The following is a 25,346-nucleotide window of genomic DNA, read 5'->3' as shown; positions in this document are numbered from 1 at the left end:
CATTTCGCCATGGTTTGAACCTTGTAGCTGCTCTATACCAAATATAAATACTCTAAATTACTTGGATATTACACCAACAGATAGATATATAGATAGATAGATATGTAGAAAGCTTTTGATGAGTAGATATAGCTGTAGATACACAGATATGTAGACAGAGCTGCAGATAGATAGATAGATAGATAGAGCTGTAGATAGACAGATATGTAGACAGATAGAGCTGCATATAGATAGATAGAGCTGTAGATAGATAGATAGATAGAGCTGTAGATAGACAGATATGTAGACAGATAGAGCTGCAGATAGATAGAGCTATAGATAGACAGATATGTAGACAGATAGAGCTGCAGATAGAAAGATAGATAGATAGATAGATAGACAGAGCTTTTGAGGAGTAGATAGATATACATTAGATAGAAAGCTATGTAGACAGATAGAGCTGGATATAAATATATACACACAGAGAGCTGCAAACACACATATATAGACAGATCTGTAGATAGATAGACAGAAAGCTTTTGGTGAGTAGATAAATAGATATGTAGACAGATAGAGCTGTAGATAGATAGACAAACAGAAAGACAGAAAGATACATAGACAAGACCGATAGAGATCTGTAGGTAAATAGACAGGGAAACAGATAGAGCTGTATCTGTAGCTAGATAGCTAGAACGATGAGGTTACTCTCAGTCATCCAGTAGGTTTGTTTTCTGATCATTAAGAGCCCTCAGAGGGTTTACTAGGATATCATGAATATTTATAATTGACATCATCTATGGCAGAGGGTTGAAATGGGATTCAGGCAGAGTAGGTGTAGCAACTGATTTATTCCATACATTGTGCAACATGATTTATGACTTGGTTTATAAAATAAAATAAAAAAGTGCATATAGTATACCAAAGGCTTCCATGTGGTCGGGTTTAAAAAGGATTAAATACAAATGTTTGATCATGGCAATACGTTTGAAATAAATACTGTATCTAAATGAAACTCATGACTTTGCTTTCTATTCACTTTCTATTCCTTTACATAAAACAATTTTTAATACACAAAGGCATTTTAAAGGTAACTCATTCTACAGCATTTCATGGCACAGAGAGTTTTAAACTACATTTGTATAATCTTAATAGCATATTGATTCTGATTGCGCGTTCAAGAGCCAGTCAGATGTCAGGGTCAGAGGTCATATGCGGGTGAGGAAGCCCAGGTGAAGGCTGCTGGGCACCTGCAGCAGCTCCAGTGCTTGAGAGGATGGGGAGAATGGGAAAGTGACCTGGAAACGATACTGTGCGTCCATCATCAGCTGGTTTGATCCCTCACGCTCCTGCAACAGCGCCTGTCAAACAGTCGCAAAAGGGAAGAACATGCAGATAAAATCATTCATCATATCTACTATTCGCAGCAATCAGATAACAAAAGATTTTCTGCCAGATGTTTGATGACTGATGCTGGAAAGCTTACCTGGACTTTACGTACGAATGATGGAGCGACTCGCTTTTCAAAATCATCAATGGGTGTGTACGAATTTAGGATCTTCACAATCTAAATAAACAGAGCAAAAAGGGTTGGTTTCCATCAAATTACAACTCCACTTCAGTGTTTTCCAGCCCCGTTTAACCCCTGTTGGCGAGACTACACAATAGCTGTGAGACTAAAGGAGTGGTGTGGATGGATTTGCTCTACCTGCACAGCTGAGAGCTCACGACATTGCTGCTGGATCTCTGCTGCGTCCTCATCAGTGGTTTTATTCACCTGCAGGAGCCAGGCAGCCTGAGACAGAGGACCCAGAGTCTCCATGGCACTGCAGCTCTGCAAACCCTTCTCCCTCAACCATTCCTCCAGATAACTGATATTACACCTGCAGGAGAGAGAGAGGGAGAGAGCGAGAGAGAAACAGAAGAACTGTATAAAACTGGATGAGATCTGCAGGAATCACAACCTCACTCCACTAATCTCAAAATAGGTCTCTCGTTTTCTATTTTCTTATACACTACATGGACAAAAGTATTGGGACACCTGTTTATTCATGCTTTCTTCTGGCAAAAAAGGGGGGGCTTATTTTGTTTGAGTAACTGTCACAGCATTGCTTGTAAGGATTTGAATGCATTCAGTGACAAGAGTCTTAGTGAGGATGTTGGATGATTGCCACCTCACCTCATCCCCAACTTTCCAAATCATACCAAAGGTATTGGATGGAGCACCGTCATTCCAGGGAACACAGTTCAACTGCTCAACAGCTCTATGCTGGGATTTCTCCAGTGCTTCATACCATACTACCATACTACAGGATTCAGGGCAGTTAGTTTTGTATGCTAATGCCTGTGTGAAATATTACTCTTCTAGCTTTTTGTCTGCCTCTGTGGTTGTATTCAGTCAGAAAAATACACCCAATCACCACTAAAGACCACTGACCTGATCTGCATGCCCTTTCGGCAGGAGCAGAGGTCTTTGCGGAGGAGTATGCTGTTAAGTGAGGTGGCTCCTATTAGGTAGAAGAGCTGGCGGATGGCCTTTCCTTGCAGCTGCAGCTCCATCCCCTGCAGTGCCATGGTGCTGTGGAAGGCGTTCATCAACTGCAAGATGGAGGAGATGCTGAACGCCTGTCCCTCACTGCGCCCATCCTCCAGGAAGCTGTTGGAGCGCTTACGGAAACCTGTGGGCTTCATGCTGGAGATGCCCTGCAGACTCTCATGCTCCAGCATTGCAGGAACTGCAGCCAATCAGAACGCATCAACACAGCACAAGCACACAATATAATTTTTTTCCCCACAAGTCTACTTCAGTGGTTTCATGTAGTAAAAACATTGATAATTATTTTTATATCAGCATTTTTTTTATTTATCCCGTTCTAAAATTAAAAGATGTTTTTGTAATGTTTCTAATGTACCATACTTAAATGGCCTCTCTTCTTTCAAATAATGGTATTAAACAGCACAATGTTAAATTATTTTTATTCATGTCTTTTGCTTAACAACAGGCAGTTTCTGAAGCTGTGTTCATGGACTGTATGGACTTGGGAGAGAACAGTACATTACAGTACAGTACTAGGATAATTTAATGCCGTATCCATATAAACCGTCAGATAAAAAATGTCTTTTTATTCAGCTGCCGGAAATCGTAATGATACACTATTACAAAACAAACCACTTAGCGGATCTCTGGTCAGCAGAGAAAGACATACAGTAACCTACCAATCATAGGGAAGAGGGCGTCCTCCATGATATTTATGAACTGGTGATAGATGCGGATGGCGAGATCACTGAGGATCTGTCTGTGCTCAGACAGGTCAAAGTTCTGCAGGCAGTTCTTATTCTGTCGAGGTGTGTTGTGCTTCATAAACTCCTATTGAGACGACAGTGATACTACTCCTTAATTTCTTAACAGAGCTTTCTAAGGGCTAACCAAGGCAGGATAATATGTTTATGATGGATTTGGGATTATGGGATTTGGAGGAATACACTTACTTCCTCTCCACTGTACTGTTTGAGACAGTTGAGCAGGTAGTAAGTGTTTGACAGCCAGAAGGACAGAATCTCAAAGTTCTCCTGATGATCCTAAAAAACAGAAGGACAAGCAGTTTTCATCCTCCTCATCAGCAGCAGAAGCATTGGCATGCACATAACGTCCAAAATGTGCTTATCTATAAAAATTTCACATAAAAGACATAAAAGATATCTTAAAGCCTAATTTTGTGTTTTCTTTAAAAGTATAATGTACTTTAGTCCCTTTTTAGAGTAGACAGTGCATCCTACACTAAGTTGTGAGCTATAAGCTTCCAGTAGATACTTGTTAGTGACATTAGCCTTGTAACTTCAGTAAAAAAACAAACAAACAAACAAAAAAAAACATGGTTCTACTAGTAGTCTGCATTTGAGGTAGGCGGAAGCCATACATTCTTGCTGAACTACAACTATGACTTACCGTGATGACTTGTTTAATGGCAGTGATGATAGCATGCATTAGGGATTTGAGCTTGTTTCCATCATTGAGGTAATCAGAATGCCGCATGCACATAAAGAGGAGATGGGCTGCTAGCCCAGGGATCATATTCACCACCACACCTCTTGGCTTTAGATCTGCAGAACACAAAGACTAATAAGTGTGTGTGTGTGTGCGCGTGTGTGTTTGTAAGAGTGTGTTTTAGGGTTTTTATCTTTTAAGAATTATTTAAATAAACTCAGATCACAAAGAATGCCATTTCTTTAGTGTTGGACTAAACATGTATAGGTCACCCTTTTGGAAAATTATACATAAATGATAGTAAGAAAAGGGTTTTTTCCAAGATACTCATATTTGTTCAGATGTCACTACACAGTAAAACAGTGCGCCACCACTACCAGTGTCTGCAAATCCTCCCTGAAGATCTTTTGCAGTCAAGCAAAGCAAAAATGATTTGCCTTTCTAGACATCCAACGGGCAGTTCTCTTGAAACATTTTCTAGGTCTTCCAGACCTCAATTTGACCACCGCCATTCCTGTTAACTGTCATTTCTGCATTAACTCTATTACAAACTCAGATAACAGCTAACAGAAAACACTTTGCTATCTTCTAATAGCCTTCTCCTGCTTTGTGGGCATTTAAAAATTTCAGAGTGCTAAACAGCTGCTTAAAGGAGCCCATGGCTGCTGGTTGACAGGACAAGAATTTGATGAGTTTGAATAAAACTTTAAAGTTCACCTGAATCACTTAGCCATTTCTAACATGACTGTGAACAAGCCGTAGCCCTAACCAGCTAGTCTGAGACCTTGGTAGAAGTTATTTGAGAATTTTTGCATGGTGCTTCGTTTCCTTTTTTTTTGATTGTACAAAACGAAAAAGAAATATGAAATATTACAAAAATAATACACAATAATGTTTTCTCTTGGTTTTCAGGAGATCATGTCATCTTCTACTCACTGTGTTAACTATTCACAGTAACAGAAATTGAATGCCACTGTATCCATATGTATATAATACATTTTTGGTAAATTGTTTGGTACTAAATTTTAGTGCAATCCTAATTTTCTTGATTTATCTATATCAGACGGGGACTACAGTATCATCCATCACTGAGGTATTAAAAGGAAATTACCTAGTATTAACATGCGCACAAGCCTGTCTTCATCCTCCTTCTTATACTCCAGCATGCCGAGGTATTGTTTAGGTACAGCCTGTGCAGCTTTCTGGTTGACTGTGGGAAAGATCAAACACAGGAAAGAGAAGACAGGTTGTCCTAGATCTAAACCCAGAACTGCAGATCACACACAGCTGGACACACACTCTACCTTTCACAGGTGCCTGAAGAGCTTTGATTTGGTCCTGCAGTCTCTTTATGGTCCTATCCTTCATATCTAACTGCTCCTCAAAGTCCTGTAAACAAAGAGAATACTTGTAATTAAACAGACACTGTGATTTCTAATATTACTGTACATTGTTTGCTGCCATATTACACTGTATGCTATCTTTTGTAAGATTACCTTGTGCTTTAATGAAGGTGTGCAATGGATTATGAAATAATAAAAAAATATATATTATTTTATTAATAATTTTTAGGTGTGTACATTTCTGTTTTTGTTTTTATTGGGGGGTTAAGTTGTATTACCATGTGACAAATAGCCCTGTTGAGTGGAGTCTGTACTTTGGCCTGGCTAGTTCTCTCTGTTATTTACATGCTTCAAAACAGTGCTATATCACCTGAGAGTGATGAATATTTCCATTGTGGGTTATACAATTTATACTTAAAAATTCATAAAATAAACACTTGTAAATGAATATAGTTACTGGTAACAGTGGTTTTTAGGGTAAATCCTGAGAAATGTCTTAAATATAATCTTTTTACAGTGACATTTTTATTATACATAATTTTATATCATGATTATTTCATGATATTTTACATTTGTATTCTATATAAAGCTCATGACTGTATGTAGGCATGTTTCCCATCAAGGATGTTAAATCTCCATTCTGTTCTATCCTATTCAGTCAAAAACAGAGACAAGTAGACAAGGACACAAGACAACACACACACACACACACACCATGTTCTCAGCAGTAAGGCGAGAAGTCTCGTGTCTGAGTTTGTTCTTGGTTTCGTTCTCTGTCTGCTGCAGTTTCTTTAGCTGCTCCATCTCTTCCTCCAGCTCCTCCAACGTCCTCTCTATCTCCTCTTTCTCTTTTACACTCTCTTTATTCCTCTCCTCCAAAAGCCTGTGGGTAGAAATCCATAGAATAAAACACACACACACAATAAGTCAGTTGTATGATTTGAAAACAGTGTGGTTTATGATGGACCCATATTTACCTTCTTTGGGAGCGTTCCTCCTCAAGTTTGCTCTGAAGCTCTGTGGACACCTTCAACAGTTTTTCTGTCGAATGAATTTGGGGGAATAAAAAATCTCAGTGTCAAGCTGGAATGTTTATGAAGGAAATTCAGGTTCAAACTGTTAAACTGCAGTTCATTCTTGCTGAAGAGCTCACCAGTCATCTCAGCATTTTGCTCCTTCAGCTGGGTCTCCAGTTCTTGTCTGTGCCGTTGTGACTCTGCAACCTGCTGCTTGAGTTCTGGGATCACCTGCACACAGCACATTCACACTGCCTGTCAAAGGTTCAGGGAAATCTTCCTGTCTTTTGACTCCAAATGAGTTCTCCAAGTATTTTTATATTTATCTAATGGCATATTTACATTTTGTGGCCAGTTTTCTTTTCCTACTGTTAAAAGCACAACTGGGAAATGACGATGACATTAATGTCTGGGGATGGCACTATTCCCAATACAGCACATCTGTCAGTTGTTTGTTCAGGTTTGTAGTTGTTTTTGCAAAAAATAAAAAAAGTGTGTGCCCAAAGGTGTAATACAATTTAATACAATACAGTTCCACCAGTAATTCGTACAGTCAATTTAGCCATACTATGGTAATCTGTAGTTACTACATAATATCAGATCAATAGAGTTCAATGCCAAGGTGTTAATCAAGGTCATGTTACACTGTACCATGTTCTCTGCAGTGAGGCGGGCCACTTCCTGTCCTATGCTGTGGTTGACATCACTCTTTTCCTGAAAGAGGGCTTGTAGCTGCTGGTTCTCTCTGGCCAGGTGATCATTCTTAAAAACCAGCGCTTCAATCTGATTTTCATAGCCTTCTCTCTGCTCCCTCAACTGAATCTCCACCACTCTGTACCAGAAGGGAGAGGATGCAGAAGGTAACAATAAATGGAAGGAAAGCCTAATTTAAAAAAAAGGGCAAATCTGATTTAAGTATCTCAAACCTGGTGGCATTCTGCAGCCCATCAAAAGCAAACAGGAGATCGCCCCCATTATCAGCATTCTCTGTGGCCTCTTTTTTCATCCTAAAACAATCACCAAAATCAGTGAATGAAGAAGAGCTCACATTAACATATCCAGAAAATTCACAGAAAAAAACAAAAGCATTTAATGGGCTCATTAAAAAACAGGCTGTAACAGAACCTGAGAATAAGCTCCTCTTCTTTAGCCTCACCCAGAAGCTGTCTCGTAATCAAATTCATCTTCTCTGAGGAAAAACAAAGATAGGTCGCATTTACTACTTCATTGTCAATGTATAATAAAAATAAATTATGATAAAAATGAGAGAAAAGTGCAGAATGTCAGCTGTAACTTGACCTACGTACTATGTAAATGTAGGACATAATACCTTACTGGTTATGCTTTATGTAATAAAGAAACTGAGGCATGAAAAAAATATATAAATATATATAAATATATATAAATAAATATATATACACTATATATATACACACACACAAGAATATACATATATATATATAATCTTTAGTTTATCTTATACATATTATACCTCTGGTCTGCTGAGTGTGCTCCTTTATCTTTCTGTCTGCTTCATCTTTCTCTGTTTGGAGGCTGTTAATCTCTTTACGTAACTCAGGTATTACCTACACACAAAAAACACACAGTCAAGATAGACGTGGGCAATATGGCAAAAATATATTAGGAAACATTTGTATACATGTTTTCTGACATTTGATAAGTAGTACCACATTTTACAAGTACTATTACAATGCTATTTGTTTAAGTACTATGTACAATAATATTTGTTCAGTGTTTTACATACTGCACTGCTCTTCATCCAATTATTCAGAATGTATTATTTTGCCTTTGAAACAATCATGCTGCTGCATTAGTGTTGTAGAAAAATATAATATATAATATCATCCACCCCTAGATTATATCAAATCAATTAGAAAATTTGTCAAATCTCTGAACACAGCAATTTAAATTGATTACAAACCTTTATGAATAAGTGAGTGAGCGAGTGTCCATGAGGTAATATTTTATTTTAACCAAATAATTATATTATATATTGGATACATAATATTTATTGATTAGAACTATTTAATATTGTAGAATCAGTGAAGCTGAGCTACCACTTTTAGGTGCATTATTATACCTCTAGACAGGATGCAGAACACTTCTGCGGGGACTACACATTTGTCATTAGCAACTGGCAGGAAACACATCCAGTGTACCTTGACATGTTTAGTGAGTTGACTGAGCTGCTCCTGCAGCTCCTTGTTGATCTGGGTGTCCTCAGAAGCCTGTGTCTGCAGCTGAACCTTTTCCTCCCTCATCCTGCGATTCTCCTCCTTCAGCTCAAAAATCTCTTTCTCCAAGTCCTCTTTCTGCAGCTCGCTGCTGTGCTCCGCCACCCTGAAACAAAATACAGCAGATACATTCATTAAGCATTACCATTTATTCACAATTTGCATTTAAGGCTTTTGGCAGATGGTTTTATCTAGAGGGTCTTACAAATAAATCATGCTACAGAGGTAGGCAAACGTAGCATTAGGTGTCCTGCCAGAGGACTTTTATTGGTATAGCATTCAATGCCTAGGCGAGATATCAAACACCACTCTGACATGCGGCTCACTCAAAGTCTCTCTCTTTATATTCAACCATCAATCAAACAGAAACATACGAAAGAATGTCCAAAGTAAATGTTTTTTACTTTCGCAGCCTCTCTTCTCTTTCTAGGTCCTCTATGAGCTTTTTCTTCAGTCCATCAAAATTGTCTGCAAAAAAAATGCACATTTTAATCATGTTTCTGTCAGTTTGTATTCATTTCTTAATGCAGATCTAAAAAACATTGTCAACCTGTCATCTGCTGAACTGAATCTTTAAGTTTCTGTTGCAGAGCCTGATTCTCCAGTCTGGCCTTATCCCCCTCTCTCTGAAGCTGAGAAATCACCTTACAGAGTGAAAGGTACACATGCGCTGGATTATATGTAATTAACATGATTCAAATACGCAGTGAATTTTAGTCTGTAGCTTTGTGGTTAGTGCCTTACCTGATTGGTGTCCTCTTTATTCTTCTTCTCTCTCTCCTCTACAGATGCCTTCTCACTGGCTATTTTGCTAAGTGCCGCCTCCAGAGCCTGAATCCTGTCCAGTCCCTGAGCATGGGTGTTGGCTAGACTGGTCAGTCTCTCCATAAGTCCACGGTTCTCTTTATTCTACAGAGGAAAAATAGCTCTTAGCTATTACTTATCTGTTATACACTAATGAGCCAAAACATTAAGATGCCTAAGATAGTCTTCTGCTTGCCACCAAAACAGCTCTCTTTACAAGGCCATTTAAGGTGCTTTGTGGTATCTGGCGTTAGCATCAGATTCGTTAACTCTGCCAGAAGATGAAAAGCCTGTATTTACAGTTCCCATCCAATACCTTGTTTTTATATTCAATCCTTCATTAAAGTAAATCAGATGAGCTGCTGGTGGAACTGAACAAACCCATACAGTGGCTGGAGTTTACAGAGAACAACCAAATCTGTATTCTTCTAACCAACATTTTAATAAATGTACTTAAAAACTTACAGTTTACTGTATTTATTTATACATGTCTATTTTTAACATACATTCTGCCAAGATAACATACAGTCTTCATAAGTAACATGAATGCATTTATACCAATGATAAAGCTGACATTATAAATGGCATAAATGATAAGTGCCTCACCTGCTCCTCTATTTTCTTGCGCAGTTGTTGGACTCTGTAGGACAGCTGTACATTCAGCACAAGCCGGCGCATGGTCTGAAAGCGACGCCGCACCAGCCAGGCCCGAGCGTACTTCTGTAAAACCAGAGCTTTGTGCTCCTCCACCATCTAAAACAGAAGGAAACACATGTATGCACACATACACAGACATAAAATATGTGTCTACAGTATGCTTTTTTTTAGCATCCCAGTTTGGCCCACTCTTGCTCAAAACAGAATCATAAACAAAACTTAAAAAAAACAATAACAACAACAAACAATTGCTTTGCCTTTTTGTAGCGTTTGCGGGCCAGCCACCCTCTGACGTAAGCCTGGATAGTGATAGCAGCAATCCGAAGACGCTGGTAAAGTCGTCGTATGAGATAGCCACGACAGCGTCTCTGGATGACCACTGCTGCCCATCCCTGCTTCAGTGCTGCCGCTGTCACTGTGCGCCTGGAAAAATCATGTAGCACACATCTGCTAGACCAATGAACGCTGGAAATCCATCGGTACTGATGCTGACTGAGTAGCTCTACTACAGCACTAGCAAAACAATGTGCCACTTGCAGTTATTCCCTAGTTTGTCATAACCCATGGACCTTCGGTTTGTTTTAGTTTTCACTTGTACTAGTTGTTGGTCTATTTACAAGGCTAATGTGGTTAATAATTAATTGACAATTAATTTTGACAATTATAAAGCAAGGTAAGCTTCTGTATGACTGTAGGGCTATATGGTTACTAAGGCTGCACTGTACATTCTGTGCTAGTATGTACATGTTAGATTGGTTTACGGTTAGCTATGTTGCCTTTTCAGAACCAGGAAGTGCACAGCGTCTCATAATAATTATGGAACATTATTATAACATTGCATAATTATATTATTATATTATATATTATTATAACAATGTTTCACTTTTTAGTCTTGCACTAACACTTTTAGGCTAATATAGCACTAGTTAGTTAAATCTTACTAGTTAGTTAACGTTAATTTACCGTAATTCATCCGTTAGCATTGTGTAAATCTGCATGCATAAATCACACTCATCTTAAACCATGGCAAGGAGGCCATTTTATAGATGTAGCATGCCAAATTATGTTGGAATGTTGGATAGCCGTGGTCCTGGCATAAAAGACGATATACAGTCACAAAATCATGAATAGTCCAGCACAGCTGTTACACATCTGCTTGTAATACAGAAACTCTGCAGTTTGCTTTTAAGTGTTTGCTTTGCGATGGTAAAACCCGGTTGAGCCCAGCAGGGAGGCTGTGCTAACGCTGCGGTAGCGCTGTTGGACGAGCCCGGCAGGCATTCGGCCCTGCAGTGGAAAAGCGGCTGATGTTGTCCCATTAAGCCTTAATGGCCTGCATTTAGGACTATAATTTAATTCAACTTGATATAAGTTAACATTACAGTTTCATAGCAGGTACTGAATAATAAATAGTATAAATAAAACCACAAGAATAAGCTTAAGGTGTAAGGTATCTAAAACTAAACAAAAGTACCTTTCAGAATGAATGACAATAGGGAGGATTAGAATTAGGATTAGAATAAGGATTTAGAATTAGGTTCTGCATTAAAAGGTATAACTTACTTGATCTGTCTCTTGCCACGGATGTACTGCTGGATGATGATGGCGGCTTGTCTCAGGTGTAGGTATCTGCGTCTCTGGCTCCAGCCCCGCAGATGCTTCTGGATTGTTATACAGGCGGTCCGCAGGCGGTCCAAACGCAGCTTCTCAAGGTATGCTACCTGCCCAGCCCGGAAGAAAATCTTGGTTCGCCCAAACTTATACTGGTTACAGTCCTGTTGGGAGGTAAAACATCACTGTCAGATATGTTCCCGCTTAAGAAACATAATTAACTCTTTACATTCATGTATTCACCATGCAGATTTACACATTTGTTCAAAATCATTCCGTTTGCATTTTACTGGAATATGACTAGAATACTTTTAGAAGACTTTTGTTAATGCCAAGTGTAACAAATTGGAGTTCCCAGGTGTCCTTCAGAAAAGAAAACAGGAATAACATAAAGAAATTGAGAATGAACAGGAAAACAGTTTAGTAGTTTGGAAGGTAGCTTACAGGGATGAGTCTCTGAAGCACTGTTCTACAAATCTGCTTCTTGTCCCCTGCCCTGAGCTCAGCCTGACTCATCAGGATACTGTAGCGGCTGTAGAACTCTATATATGTCCACCTGCAAGACAGTCACAGCTACTCAGACCTGGATCCATTTCGTTTTTATGGCATTTAGCTGAGGCTCTTATCCAGAGCAACAATGTAATTATGTTTAAGAGGTAATGGAAAGTACAGTGAGGAGCCCAATGTCTCTTATTGATGTACACTGTCACTGTATTTAAAAAAAAAAAAGAAGAACTGGCTTTGACTGACTCAGCGGTCTAATGCGTTTCCACTATAGCAGGGGGGGTCACAAGTTCAAATCCCAAGCCATGACGCTTTGCCATCAGTGTCAGAATTAGCCGCGCTCTCTCTGGGTGGATATATGGCAGTCTGTCCTCTCATCATTCTTAAGCGATGTTGCAGATGCAGGCATCTGACCATTTGCAGGCATCTGTTAGCTGATGTGGTGGGGCTGGGGACCCAGTGCTTTCCTCAGAGCTTGTCGCATAAGCCTCAGTTTCAAAAGAGGCGGTGGCTGGCTTTGCTTGTATTAGAGAAGACGTGTAACGTCCTTACCCTTTTAGTGTCGGGAGCATTGCTAGTAAAGTTGGAAGTTGGAAGAAATTGGAAAAAACATAACTGTAAACATAACTGCCAGTAAATAACTAGCTGCAGGGTTGCCAGGAACTAACTGTCAAATTAACAGTATCATACTGTAGTACAAATCTATGCTTAAATATAATTGTTATAAATAAAGGACGGTAATAACTGTAATTAAGTACTGTTAATGTACCTGTTAAATTATGTTAAAACTTTTCTAGCGTATTTTTAACTCTGCAGATAATACCTGCACATTTACACATATAATGCAATACACTACTTTACTACTGTGGTATTTCTTCATTTTCAGATAACCACATCGGATGACTGTTTCAAACAAAAGTCAATAACTCTTAGAGTTAAGCCCACTCTCCATGTAGCCTGAGGTCATTACTCAGACCACATTATAAATGGTCTTATAAGTGGTGATTAAGGATAAAAGGGGCACCTACAGACATAAAAACATGCAGCACACATTACAGCAACTTAGAATTTACTACTAGCATAGCACACATTTATAACTAGCATAACACAAAATTTACACTAGGTTGGTCCCACATCCCAGAGTCCTTTGCTGCTGCACGTTCCTCCATTTCACAGTAAATAGCTGTTTTTCAGAATTACAATATTATATTTTACAACTATTTTTACAGTGTAGTATAGTTTTTGTGCCTTTTTTACAGTGTACTATAGTGTTTTATGAGAATTTATGTCACATGGAAGACAGTGGTGTTAGCTGCTATGTTAATTTCATTCACAATCATTTTCAGTAAAAGATTTTCTTTAAACAGTGTGACATGCCAGTTGGTTCAAATTGTAAACTCATCCACATTTATACATTTTTTTACATGTAAAAACAGGTACATGACCATCTTTCTCCCTAATTAGGTCAACATGAATAAGGTTAGACAGAGGAAGACAGCAGTGAAATATAGAAAGAAGTGTAGACACTATGACTGACCCATGAGTTACCTGGACGGGTAGCTCTGAGCACTGATGTGTACAGTCTCCAGCACACCACACGCCCGCAGCTGCTGCACCACACGCTTTGAGTCATATCTGAGCAAACACACACATGCACATACACACACACGACACACGAGGTGAGATAAGAATAAAGGTGGGACTTTAAATGAAACAGGCTGCTCATGATCACTCACTCAAACGGCAGCTTCTCTTCATTGGGCTTAATGCAGCGGACGTAATGGGGTGTGGTGGCATTTAGCGTCTCCATTAACAGATACAGAGAACTGCGAAACTGTCCAGCAGATAAACAGAAGAAGTGGAACATTTCGGTCACTGAGAACATTAACAAAGTGGGAGGACAATTTAACTTAATCTAACTGGTCTGAGCAAATGTTGGCTTAACTTAATCTTAAAACTTTTTATTTAGTTAACTGTCATGAATTATTCAAGGACCTCTAAGAAACCTGTTATGTCATTATAAAATGGGGGAATTAACGCAAGGCCCACATACAGATCCTTAGGGTTGGCTTCCCGGATGTGAATTAAGTCTAGTCCTGGACTACAATCTGAGTGGAGATTAGAGTCATTTTGGGTCATTCAAAGAAAAATTTAGTCTAACACTGGACTTAATCCCTGCCTGGGAAACCAACCCTTTGAGCTGATGTCCTGAACAAGGATTAAACCTGGCCTATATTTTGAATGGGGATATAAATCGTTATTAATAGAGGTTCTCTAATCAAAGAATATATAGTTAAGACTAGACTTAAACCAACCCATAAGACCAGTTTCCTGGGCAAGGATTAAGCCCTTCAATAAGACATCTCCATTTAAAATGCCTTGTAGTCAAGTACTAGTCTCAATCTCAGACAAGGAAACCTGCATACACCAGTTCAGCACTCCAGCAAGGGTGCTATGTGTTTGTAATCTAATCATAAACTGACGCTGGGATTATGCGAGTTGGTTCTCGTAGATTCTATGACTGTGCTGAGACTGTGCTGTTCTGTAAAATCAGGCCTAGTTAAGCACCTTGTCTCCAACGGTGCTCCGAAGCTGCTTATTGGCTGGTTTGACTCTGGGCCGCGCTGCTTTCACTTTCACCTTGGTAACAGAATGATTTTCCTCCTCATAGAAGAAATCTGCTAAGAGAGGAAACTAACAACAACAGGTTTCAACAACATTTTCAGTCCCATATACCTGGAACAAGCTGACACTTCCCAACAAATGAAAACAAAATGGATCATTCTAAAGAAACAATATTTAGTGTAAGCAAACCTTGCTAGCTCGCATGATGTCCACCAGCTCCTCATACAGGGTATCTCTGTTCTTCTCTAAGAAACCTTTGCACTGATATTCTACCTGTGGAAATGAAAAGTGGTCATTTATCCACTTGACAGCAATGTCCATCTCACTAATAGCGCTTATGCATCATTAGAAGATGTACAGTATGTTTTTTCACCTTGTCTGCAAAGTGCTGGATCACAAACGCCTCATTGGACATGCGAGGTTTCCCAAACAGAGGTTTTGAGCCCAGATAATTATAGAGCTTCTGAAGCCAGTTCTTATCTGTCCCCTGAGGAAACTGTGACACAAACAAAACATGACTGACCAAAACTCATGAGGAACCTCAAATCAACTAATACACAAACAGACAATCTGGAACAACTACAAGAACATATTTCAGATTATAATCTCTATAAAATACTACTGTCTGGTCAGATTTTCCAGAAAAGTGAGATTGAGGCTGTTTCTGATATGGTTGTGATATGGAAGTCTATTTAGTAATTAGCAATTTAGTCCAAGTACAGGCCTAATCCTAGGCTGCGACACCGTATAACTGTTGTGTTTAAAGAGTTTCTCACCAGACATTCCTCATCCAGCAAGTCCAGGATGCCCATCTTAGCTTCAATCAGATCAATGACTGGTTGGTTGTCATAGAAATCAATAAGCGTCCATGGAATGTCCTCTTTCATGTACTCCTCTTGCTCTAGTTTAAAAACATGCTAACACACAACAGGCATGAACTAGGTCAAAAAGCTGTGGTCATATCAGCTTAAAGTCCATTACTTTAAAGAGGAAACTGAAGTGGAAAGTAAATACAGAAAGAGGTGATTAACATACCAAGTTGAACTGCTGTTGCAACTTCTCATTGGCATAGTTGATGCAAAACTGCTCAAAGCTGTTCACATCAAAAGTCTCAAATCTATAAAATCCCAGACAGAAAGAAACGTTACACAGGGTATATTACACCAGGTATTTTACCCATTAAGTTCTTCTTGATCTTAATACAGATTTCTGTGAAACTAATGCAAAAGAAATAGAATGAGAAACTGAAGTATGGGTTACATGCAGACCCTTAGGGTTTACAAATGGAAAAAGTCTAGCATAAAAATAAGGAACATATATATATAAACATTTTTTTCTTTTAGAAATAAGGTCTATAATCTAATAGGTCTATTTTTTTCCTTTTGGAAATGGGTCTAGCTGGTAAATAAGGTCTATGAAGTTTTTTTATTTACTTTTGGAAATAATGTCTATAAAGCTTATTTTACTTTTGGAAATAAGGTCTATAAACTTTATTTTACTTTTGGATATTAGGTCTATAAAGTTCATTTTACTTTTGAAAATAAGGTCTATACCATTTATTTTACTTTTGGAAATAAGGTCCATAAAGTTTTGTTTTTGCACAGAGTTAAAAAAAAAATGTTAAAAAGCCTCTAAACATAAGCTGTATGTTGCTTCATTCACCCATATATATCCAGTACTCCAATGAAAGAGTGCTGTTTGCCGGGCACACGCAGAGCCTGGTTGATCCTGTTGATGACACAGTCGAAAAGATAGGCATAAAGATGCTTGGCCAAAGCATCTCGGGCATTGATGGCCCGTTCCCTTGGCTGAGGTTTGACCACTGTCTCAGATGCCAGGATGATGCGCCGATGACACAGCCAGCGACTCATCTGTTCTTCTCTGACTCCGAGCAGATCACAGAAAATGGCCAGGTGAGAGTTAGAAGACTGGGGTAAAAGAGAGAACATTAATAACTGATTGTGAGTGAACTCTGGATGATCACTGTATCTTAGGCAAGAACTTTTTAAAGTTATCATTGGTACACATGGTCAAATGATCTGGGCTACACAACCACAAAGAGCAACCAAAAACACATGATCTTACACTGACAGACGACTGGTCTGAGCCAACTGCTTTGATCACCACATTGCCCAAGTGCAGAATCCCAGCCAGCATCTTAAACACATCGACCTGAAAGTCCTCCTTCAGTCCTACAAGATGAATAAGACAGTAACATCTTACAAACAACAGGTAAGTGACAGCTGGGGTGTTTAGAGCTTTTCACAGTTGTTTTGGTGCTTTTCTCAGATCAAATTTCAATTTCTCACAACTATTTATCTTCACATAATCTAGTCACTTGTGCACATTATAAAATACAAAAATAATATTTTTAAATGTATTTTTTTAACAATAGACAAATGCTTTGGCATAATCATGCAAATTATTTTGTACACTGTCTGCTGTTTTCAACATTTATCAATGACTTTTGTCATATTGATCCAAAAGTATTTTACTTTATCCTGCTGAATGGTCCTTACCCTTACCCATACGTCATTACATTCAAAAGTGCTGACCACTCCCAGACAAGAAAAATGGTAAAACACTGAGCTTCATTTGAGAACTGTGCCAAAGCAATTGAGAAAACCTGTAATGATGCGAAATATATATATATATATATATATATATATATATATATATATGTGTGTGTGTGTGTGTGTGTGTGTGTGTGTGTGTGTGTGTGTGTGTGTGTACTGGGACCAATACTGACATATCAACAATATGACTTTGGATCTTTTTAATGATACAAGAATGTTCATTGACATGAATACTTCATTTTGGGACATGAACTAAGGATTTTGAGCTTTTGCTGGTAATCTATTATGTGATGCTATTTGAGAAATGCACTCACTGTTATGCACATGTTCATTATAATTCGAGAAGTGCACCAAAGCAACTGAGTAAAACTGTAATAATCATTTGTTTTTCATTAAAAGCTTCATCTAAAGTCATGGTGCAGGAAAAGTAAGTGGACTGGCAAATGTGTAGATTTATTACCCAGCAGACTGAAAGTTCGACGAGTCTCAGCCATGTCGGCACGATCATCCACTCCTTGGATCTCTGTCTCCCCTCCCATACAGGTGTAATTAAACTTGTCTGCACTCACTAAAGAGGTACAAGAGAAATTAGAGCTGCAGCCAACTACTTTTTAATTAAATACTAGGAACTCCCAGAGATCGCTCTACTTGTTGAGCATTTTACAGGAAGGGGCATTCTTTGTCAGAATAGTTTTGTTTTGATTTTATCACAATTTAAGGCGATGTGAGAAAAACCTATTCTATGCATTTACAGGGACTTCAAAGGAACACTATGTAGCATTTTGACCTTAATCCCTCAATGCAGCAAGGCTTATTGCACCCTAAGGTGTATTATTCAGTAACTACAGGAACTTCTGTACAAACTGGTGTGACTATTCTTTGGTAATAGAAGTTTGTAATAACACTTTTGGCCTGTCGGTGGGACAAAGACCTTTAAAGGGGTTAAAACAACAGCTTCAAAACCATTGTGATGCTCCACTGTCCTGTAATACAGAGAACAGCTCCTCCAGCATTGCTACTCCAGGCCAGAACACTGTTACTGCACTCTGTAACTTTGATGGAGCTGCACAAATGCTACATAAACCCAGTCTTATTTGTGAAAATTCCGGTATTTTCACTACCATGACAGTCCCCATGCTTCTTTCATTTTCAGTATCTCTCAGCTTGTAAAATTCATGTGTACCTAGCGTGAAAGGCTTTTTTATTTTCTCCAATTTTATTAGTTTTCTTTTTGGGAAATGTATGGTTCAGTATGTTGACTAGGTAGAATCTTCATACAGCTTGTGTCGGCCAGCCTCTTTACAAACCTCCACCTTCAATAATATTGTAAAACAATTACCTGTGATTATTGTTGATGCCTGTCAATTGTTCTGGCTCTTTAAAGGCCAGATTTTACTCATGTTCCTAATGTGTTGAGTGAATAAAGTTGTAAAATGTGGGGATTTGCTAGTAAGTGAAATATTCTGAGTAACAAATAGAAGAAACAGACATACTTACACAGTCGCAAGCTCTTAAATTCTGGCTGGTCTGCACAAGCACACATCTGGTAGAAGATGTGATAGTTTCTCTCATTCTCAGACTGTAGAGATCACAAATATGAGCTGATGAGAAACTTTAAATAAATACATTCAATAAATATACACGACACAGTCAAAAAACAAATTGCTCAAATGCTGGTCCTGATAAGTGCTTTATGCCTTCAATTATGTAAATGAGCAATTTTTCACACATTCTTCAATGATGTGAACATCTGGTGTCTCTCACTCTTCACTTCTTAACCCACTCCATCACTTGATGAACGTTATGGCATTCTGCATGGGCTTCTCAGCACATCAATAATTATTTGTGTTTATTCACTAAATACACCTCCAAAACAGCTTCTAAATGTCGATATATGACATATATGACATTGTTACATGGCAATTCTTTCTGACTACCGTGTACGTCTTATAAAACAATAAAATTAATCACATGCAGTGACGCCCAAAAGTCTGAGACCACTTATATAAACGCATTCTAATAAATAATTCACTAATATTTTGCATTCTATTAATCTTTTATATGGACATAGAAGTTTTACATGTCAAATTATATTTTCAGCAGAACAGATTTAGCCAAAAATCTTAATGTTAACAACTGCCACAGACTTTGTGTAAAAGCCTGTGAGGAGTAGATCAAACCTACCTGTCAGTTGTATTAACACAAGCTTCAACAAAAGAGATTAGATGACTGGCCTTTTGTGTAATAGACATTAAGAAAAAAACCCGAATCTTTAATATTTACCTTCAGTTTACTTTCTTTGTTTAAAATTTGACTAAATTCTAGTTTGAATAAAGAAATCCTAGATCGTCAATGTGGTCTCTTGGACTTTTGGACCCCTCTGTATAAGTCATAGATACTTTCAATATCATGAAAATTTCTCTACCTGAAAAACAACTCTCGACTTTTCTAGGAGGTATGTCCTCATGTTGGCTCCAATGATCTGGTACCTACTATCAAAGCTGATTTCTGTGTACTTCCCAAATCGGCTGCTGTTGTCATTCCTCGTGGTCTTTGCGTTTCCTATTGCCTTCAGATACACAACTGATTACCTACAGCATTCCCAAACACTTTTAGATGTGTAATAAATTGAACAGCTTTTATAGTTAACTTTTATGCAACCTGATAATTTTATTTATGGATCAGAGAATAATGAACGGTGTGGGTTGGTTAGGTAAACAGCGATACCTCAGTGATAGGGTTTGATGCCAAAACCTTGTCTTCCACTCGTTTGTTGCTGCTAGATTTGCTGACCATTGCAAAGTATCTCATAGCATAGCGAGCGGACACAGTCTTCCCTGCTCCAGATTCCCCACTCACTATGATAGACTGGTTCCGGGTGTTTCTGGATAAACATCATGACATTCATGGATTAGTCTTTATGGGTCATGTTCTCCAAAAACCTATTGTCCATGCTTAATGAAAATTCAAATATTTCAGAATACAGAATATAAACCCTTATAATATAGAATATAAACCCTTAATGTGTGTGTCATTACATGAGACAACTGTTTAAACACTACATATTGCAGCTTGTCTGCTGGTGCTAATCAATGTTTGTTTGTAATACATTTCTGTAATAAAGGAAAATGTTAACCTTGCCATCTGCTTGTAAGCTTCTTCGGCCACTGCAAATATATGAGGATCCAGGTCTCCCATATTCTGGCCAGAATAAGCATGGATGACTGCATCTCCATAAATGGGGAGCTGTTTATATGGGTTAACAGCCACAAGGATAATGCCTAAGACAAACAGGAGTCAGCAGAAATATAGAGACACATACAACAGAAAAGAGGAATTACAGAACAGTTCCTCAAAACCTGGTTAGATATTAATGTGGCAGCAATCCATCACATATCTAGAGGTGAGTAAAGGCATGTTGCATTTACTTAGATATACACCAAACAGCCACAGCATTAGCACCACTGACACGTGAAGTGAAAAACACTGATTATCTTCATCTACAGTGGCATCTGTCAAGGGCTGAGGCAGCAAGTGAACAGTCAGTTCTGGAAGGTGGTGTGTTGGAAGCAGGACAGTGGGGAAACATTAGGATGCGAGACACTTTGACTAGGGTCAAATTATGTGGCTAGACGCCTGGGTCAGAACATCTCCAAAACATAAGGCTGGCCTTGTGGGGGTGTTCCCGGTGTAAAGTGGTCAGTACCTACCAAAAGTGGGTCACAGAAAGGACAACTGGTAAACCAGTAACAGGGTCCTGGGTACCTAAGGCTCACTGACTTAGATGGCCTGCTGCTAATGTCTTGGTGACAAATACTACAGGACACCTTCAGAGGTCTTGTGGAGATCATGCTGACTGATCAGATCTATTGTAAAAGTGGAGCTACTCAATATTAGTTGGGTGGTGTTAATATTAATGGGTGATTAATACATGCAGTCTAAAATGTTTATGTATTATTCTAAATATATAGTTTATATTGTTGTGGTCTGATGAAAAACATGTATCTCCAATGGTGACTTTACAGAAGAAGGCAAATATGTCCTTCATTTTGAATGAAAGTCCATGTAAAATAATTTGGTTTATTATTATTATTATTATTATTATTATAGTTTATTCCAAGTAATTTAGAGCATTTCTATTGGTCCTTCTATTGGTACTGCTGTCCATTAAAAAACGTACAGTGGGGAGAACAAGTATTTGATACGCTGCTGATTTTTCAGGTTTTCCCACTTGCAAAGCATGTAGAAGACTGTAATTTTTATCATAGGTACTCTTCAACTGTGAGTGATGGAATCTAAAACAAAAATCCAGAAAAATACATTGTATGATTTTTAAATAATTAATTTCCATTTTATTGTGAGAAATAAGTATTTGATCATCTATCAACCAGTAAGAATTTTGGCTCTCACAGACATGTTACTTCTTCTTTAAGAAGCCCTCCTGTTCTCCACTCATTACCTGTATTAACTGCACCTGTTTGAACTCGTTACCTGTATAAAAGACACCTGTCCACACACTCAATCAGTCAGACTCCAGCATCTCCACAATGCCCAAGACCAGAGAGCTTTGTAAGGACATCAGGGATAAAATTGTAGACCTGCACAAGGCTGGGATGGGCTACAGGACAATAGGCAAGCAGCTTGGTGAGAAGGCAACAACTGTTGGTGCAATTATTAGAAAATGGAAGAAATGCAAAATAACGGATAATCTCCCTCGGTCTGGGGCGCCATGCAAGATCTCACCTCGTGGAGCATCAATGATCTTGAGGAAGGTGAGGAATGAGCCCAGAATTACACGGCAGGACCTGGTCAATGACCTGAATAGAGCTGGGACCACAGTCTCAAAGAAAACAATCAGTAACACTCTACGCCGTCAAGGATTAAAATCCTGCAGTGCACGCAAGGTGCCCTTCCTCAAGCCAACGCATGTCAAAGCCCGTCTGAAGTTTGCAAATGACCATCTGAATGATCCAGAGGAGGAATGGGAGAAGGTCATGTGGTCTGATGAGACAAAAATAGAACTTTTTGGTTTAAACTCCACTCGTCATGTTTGGAGGAAGAAGAATGATGAGTACAACCCCAAGAACACCATCCCAACCGTGAAGCATGGCGGTGGAAACATCATTCTTTGGGGATGCTTTTCTGCAAAGGGGACAGGACGACTGCACCGTATTGTGGGAAGGATGGATGGGGCCATGTATCGTGAGATTTTGGCCAACAACCTCCTTCCCTCAGTAAGAGCACTGAAGATGGGTCGTGGCTGGGTCTTCCAGCATGATAACAACCCAAAACACACAGCCAGGGCAACTAAAGAGTGGCTCCGTAGGAAACATCTTAAGGTCCTGGAGTGGCCTAGCCAGTCTCCAGACCTGAATCCAATAGAAAATCTTTGGAGGGAGCTTAAAGTGTGGCCCAGCGACAGCCACGAAACCTGAAGGCTCTGGAGGAGATCTGTATGGAGGAGTGGGCCAAAATCCCTGCTGCAGTGTGTGCAACCCTTGTCAAGAACTACAGGAAACGTCTCATCTCTGTAATTGCAAACAAAGGTTTCTGTACCAAATATTAAGTTTCTTTTTCTGGTGTATCAAATACTTATTTCCCACAATAAAATGGAAATTAATTATTAAAAAATCATACAATGTATTTTTCTGGATTTTTGTTTTAGATTCCATCACTCACAGTTGAAGAGTACCTATGATAAAAATTACAGTCTTCTACATGCTTTGCAAGTGGGAAAACCTGAAAAATCAGCAGTGTATCAAATACTTGTTCTCCCCACTGTATATCTGCGTTTTCGTCTGTTTTTAGTTTTCTCCATGGTTTGAAACCTGTAGCTGCTCTGTATACTGTATGAACAATTCTGGATGAATGATCCAATTTAAATGAATGTAATAATTTAGCTATTTTCATCTTAATACCTAATTATTAATTCCTTAATTTAATTTTATTCTGTGTTGCTGATTTATAAACTTTGCTGCTTCGCTCTTGGATTCCTCTCTCTTCTGAGGGTTAGTACTTCATTTCAGACCAAAAGTACCACAAAATAATTAATAAAGAAAGAAAATTCAGCAAACTTCCTACATAGGTTCTAACTCATTTACCACCCATTCTGAATCACTTCACATAAACATCACACTGCTACCTAGCAACCTCTATCCACATCCACATCCCTCACCACAGTATGTGTAGATGATCCGAGAATCCACAAATCTGACACGCAGGTTGTGCAGAACTGCCGGCTCATGCAGGTAACTCAGTGCTGTCAGGTCATTCTCTCCCACCAGGATGTCTGGGTTACGAAGGTGGGGTAACTCTCCAGGCCCCTCCACGGGGTGCTGCAGGACCTGCAGCACACAGGCATTCAAAATGAATAAACTCATTAGGAATGTAAAACTACATAGCTAATAAAGGTCTGGAGCTCATCCGAAGGTCAGACTTTGAAATCTTCATGGTACTCACTGTTAATGATCAAAACTAGGCATCTAACTGCATCCTGTCAGAGTACAGTAGAAGGGGAAGGCTTATGCCTAACATGCGTCCACACTCAGATGACTGTGCTTTTTTCTTACGCCACTTTTTAACTCTAGAGGTTGTCAAGATTATATTTTTGGGGTCATTACAAATCGCAGCTGAAAATATCTGTATTGTTACACCTCTGAGAAATACAGTGTAATACACTGCTTCACTGCCCGGGCGCAGTCCCGAACCCTATTCTCTCCCCTCCACCGCACAGTCCGATTGATCATTAGCTAACAATATGACTCAGGTGTGTTAGAGCAGGGAACACACAAAACTGGGCATTGCACATGGGTCTCCAAGACTGGAGTAGGAAACCCCTGTTACACTGCATTACACAGGTCTTATAACTGTGTAATATGGAGCTAATGAGCTGATGTTAAATGTGTAGCAATGCTTTTTTTCCATTGGCAGGACAGCTCACATTATACAGTCTGTAGGGAAAAAATATTGTGCGTATCGTTGATTTATCAAATAAAATCAACTTTTTTGCAGGTTTTCCACTTTTTGACACATATTCGGTCTGGAAGATGTTCTTTATATTGTGTCATTTTTTTCGCTCTACTGTAAATCTGTGTATGTGTTGTTTATTTTTATTCATTTCTTTTATGTATTAAACTATTTTATATAGCTACCAGTAAAGGCTGGTTCCTGGTGGTTTAGTGGTCTCTTAAGGTATTTTGTGTTTTTTGATGGGCTGAAACCAAGCTGATCTTCATGACTGAACACAATGGCTGTGTGTTTTCTACAGTCATTGGTTTAACAGGTGTCCTGAGATTGATTCTGGATGATGGCTTTATTATGGGATCTAAGAGAGTTCCAGTGGTAACCATTAGGCAAAATTATTAGTGAGTTCAGGTGTATTATTGGATAAATCTACTTACAGTCCCATCCTCGAGCTGCAGGTGTAGAGCTCGGTCTCCTGGCGTGAAGTCTTTCAGGATTTCTGCTGACTTCCACACCTGCTCTGCGTCCGGAATCCACACTCGGTTATACTGCAGAGAGTCAGAGAGTTCAGCGAGAGCTTTCCACACACCGACACACAGTGCAGCCCTCAGGACAGAGCTTCAGAGAAACACACACACATTAAAACAAAACACCGGAGGACTAGAGAAGACCCTCCGCTCGAGCCTGGCCCACCACCATATGCTACACTTCTGTGAACGTTGTCATAGAAACAAACACAGCAGAAAGGTTCAGCCGTCTGCAGAATCAGCCCGAACCGGACCTCAGCTTCTGTCCAGCCCGTACTAAAGGCGAGAGGTGTTAGTTAAGTGGAAAAGTCATTTTCCGCCGTACTTTAGTGTAGAGCTCCTGCAGCGCCATGGCAGCCGTCCACTTCCTCCACTCCCTCCCTGACACACTCCGCTCCGGCCCGCGGCAGGAAACTACAGGGAAATGGCCCACCAGCGGCGCGTCATCAGGGGAACCGTCAGCTGGGTCACTGTCACTCTGCCCCGGACACCCGCCGCCGCCGC

General features: G+C 39.2%; 1 protein-coding gene across 1 annotated transcript; it reads right to left on the bottom strand.

Moving 5' to 3' along the window:
• Positions 1-808: 808 nt before the first annotated feature.
• On the bottom strand, positions 809-25,346 carry myo5c (myosin VC). The gene is made up of 41 exons (XM_072672318.1): positions 25,168-25,346; positions 24,753-24,863; positions 23,528-23,696; positions 20,489-20,633; positions 20,080-20,236; positions 19,778-19,921; positions 18,850-18,931; positions 17,813-17,920; positions 16,862-16,968; positions 16,439-16,704; positions 15,812-15,893; positions 15,553-15,693; positions 15,150-15,272; positions 14,966-15,049; positions 14,720-14,845; positions 13,888-13,985; positions 13,700-13,786; positions 12,092-12,203; positions 11,600-11,811; positions 10,294-10,459; positions 9,986-10,132; positions 9,320-9,484; positions 9,126-9,219; positions 8,980-9,043; positions 8,501-8,681; positions 7,813-7,906; positions 7,446-7,509; positions 7,247-7,327; positions 6,972-7,152; positions 6,458-6,551; positions 6,282-6,345; positions 6,019-6,187; positions 5,266-5,350; positions 5,073-5,171; positions 3,923-4,077; positions 3,466-3,555; positions 3,193-3,343; positions 2,414-2,711; positions 1,685-1,859; positions 1,463-1,543; positions 809-1,337 (listed from the first exon to the last, which is right to left on the bottom strand). The coding sequence occupies exons 1-41, from the start codon at positions 25,192-25,194 to the stop codon at positions 1,185-1,187; spliced, it is 5,232 nt and encodes a 1,743-aa protein (XP_072528419.1). The 5' UTR covers positions 25,195-25,346; the 3' UTR covers positions 809-1,184.

This window comes from Salminus brasiliensis, chromosome 2, assembly GCF_030463535.1.
Source record: "Salminus brasiliensis chromosome 2, fSalBra1.hap2, whole genome shotgun sequence".
Classification (NCBI taxonomy): domain Eukaryota; kingdom Metazoa; phylum Chordata; class Actinopteri; order Characiformes; family Bryconidae; genus Salminus; species Salminus brasiliensis.
This window is presented reverse-complemented; position numbering and strand designations above follow the sequence as displayed.

Excerpts from the sequence above, each read along its gene's own strand:
- myo5c (XM_072672318.1), bottom strand. The coding sequence starts at position 25,194 with ATGGCGCTGCAGGAGCTCTACACTAAA. Across the intron at positions 13,986-14,719 it reads GGAGCACCGTTGGAGACAAG|TTTCGCAGTTCTCTGTATCT; the intron begins GTGCTTAACTAG and ends TCTGCTGGACAG. Across the intron at positions 7,153-7,246 it reads GGGCTGCAGAATGCCACCAG|AGTGGTGGAGATTCAGTTGA; the intron begins GTTTGAGATACT and ends CTTCTGGTACAG.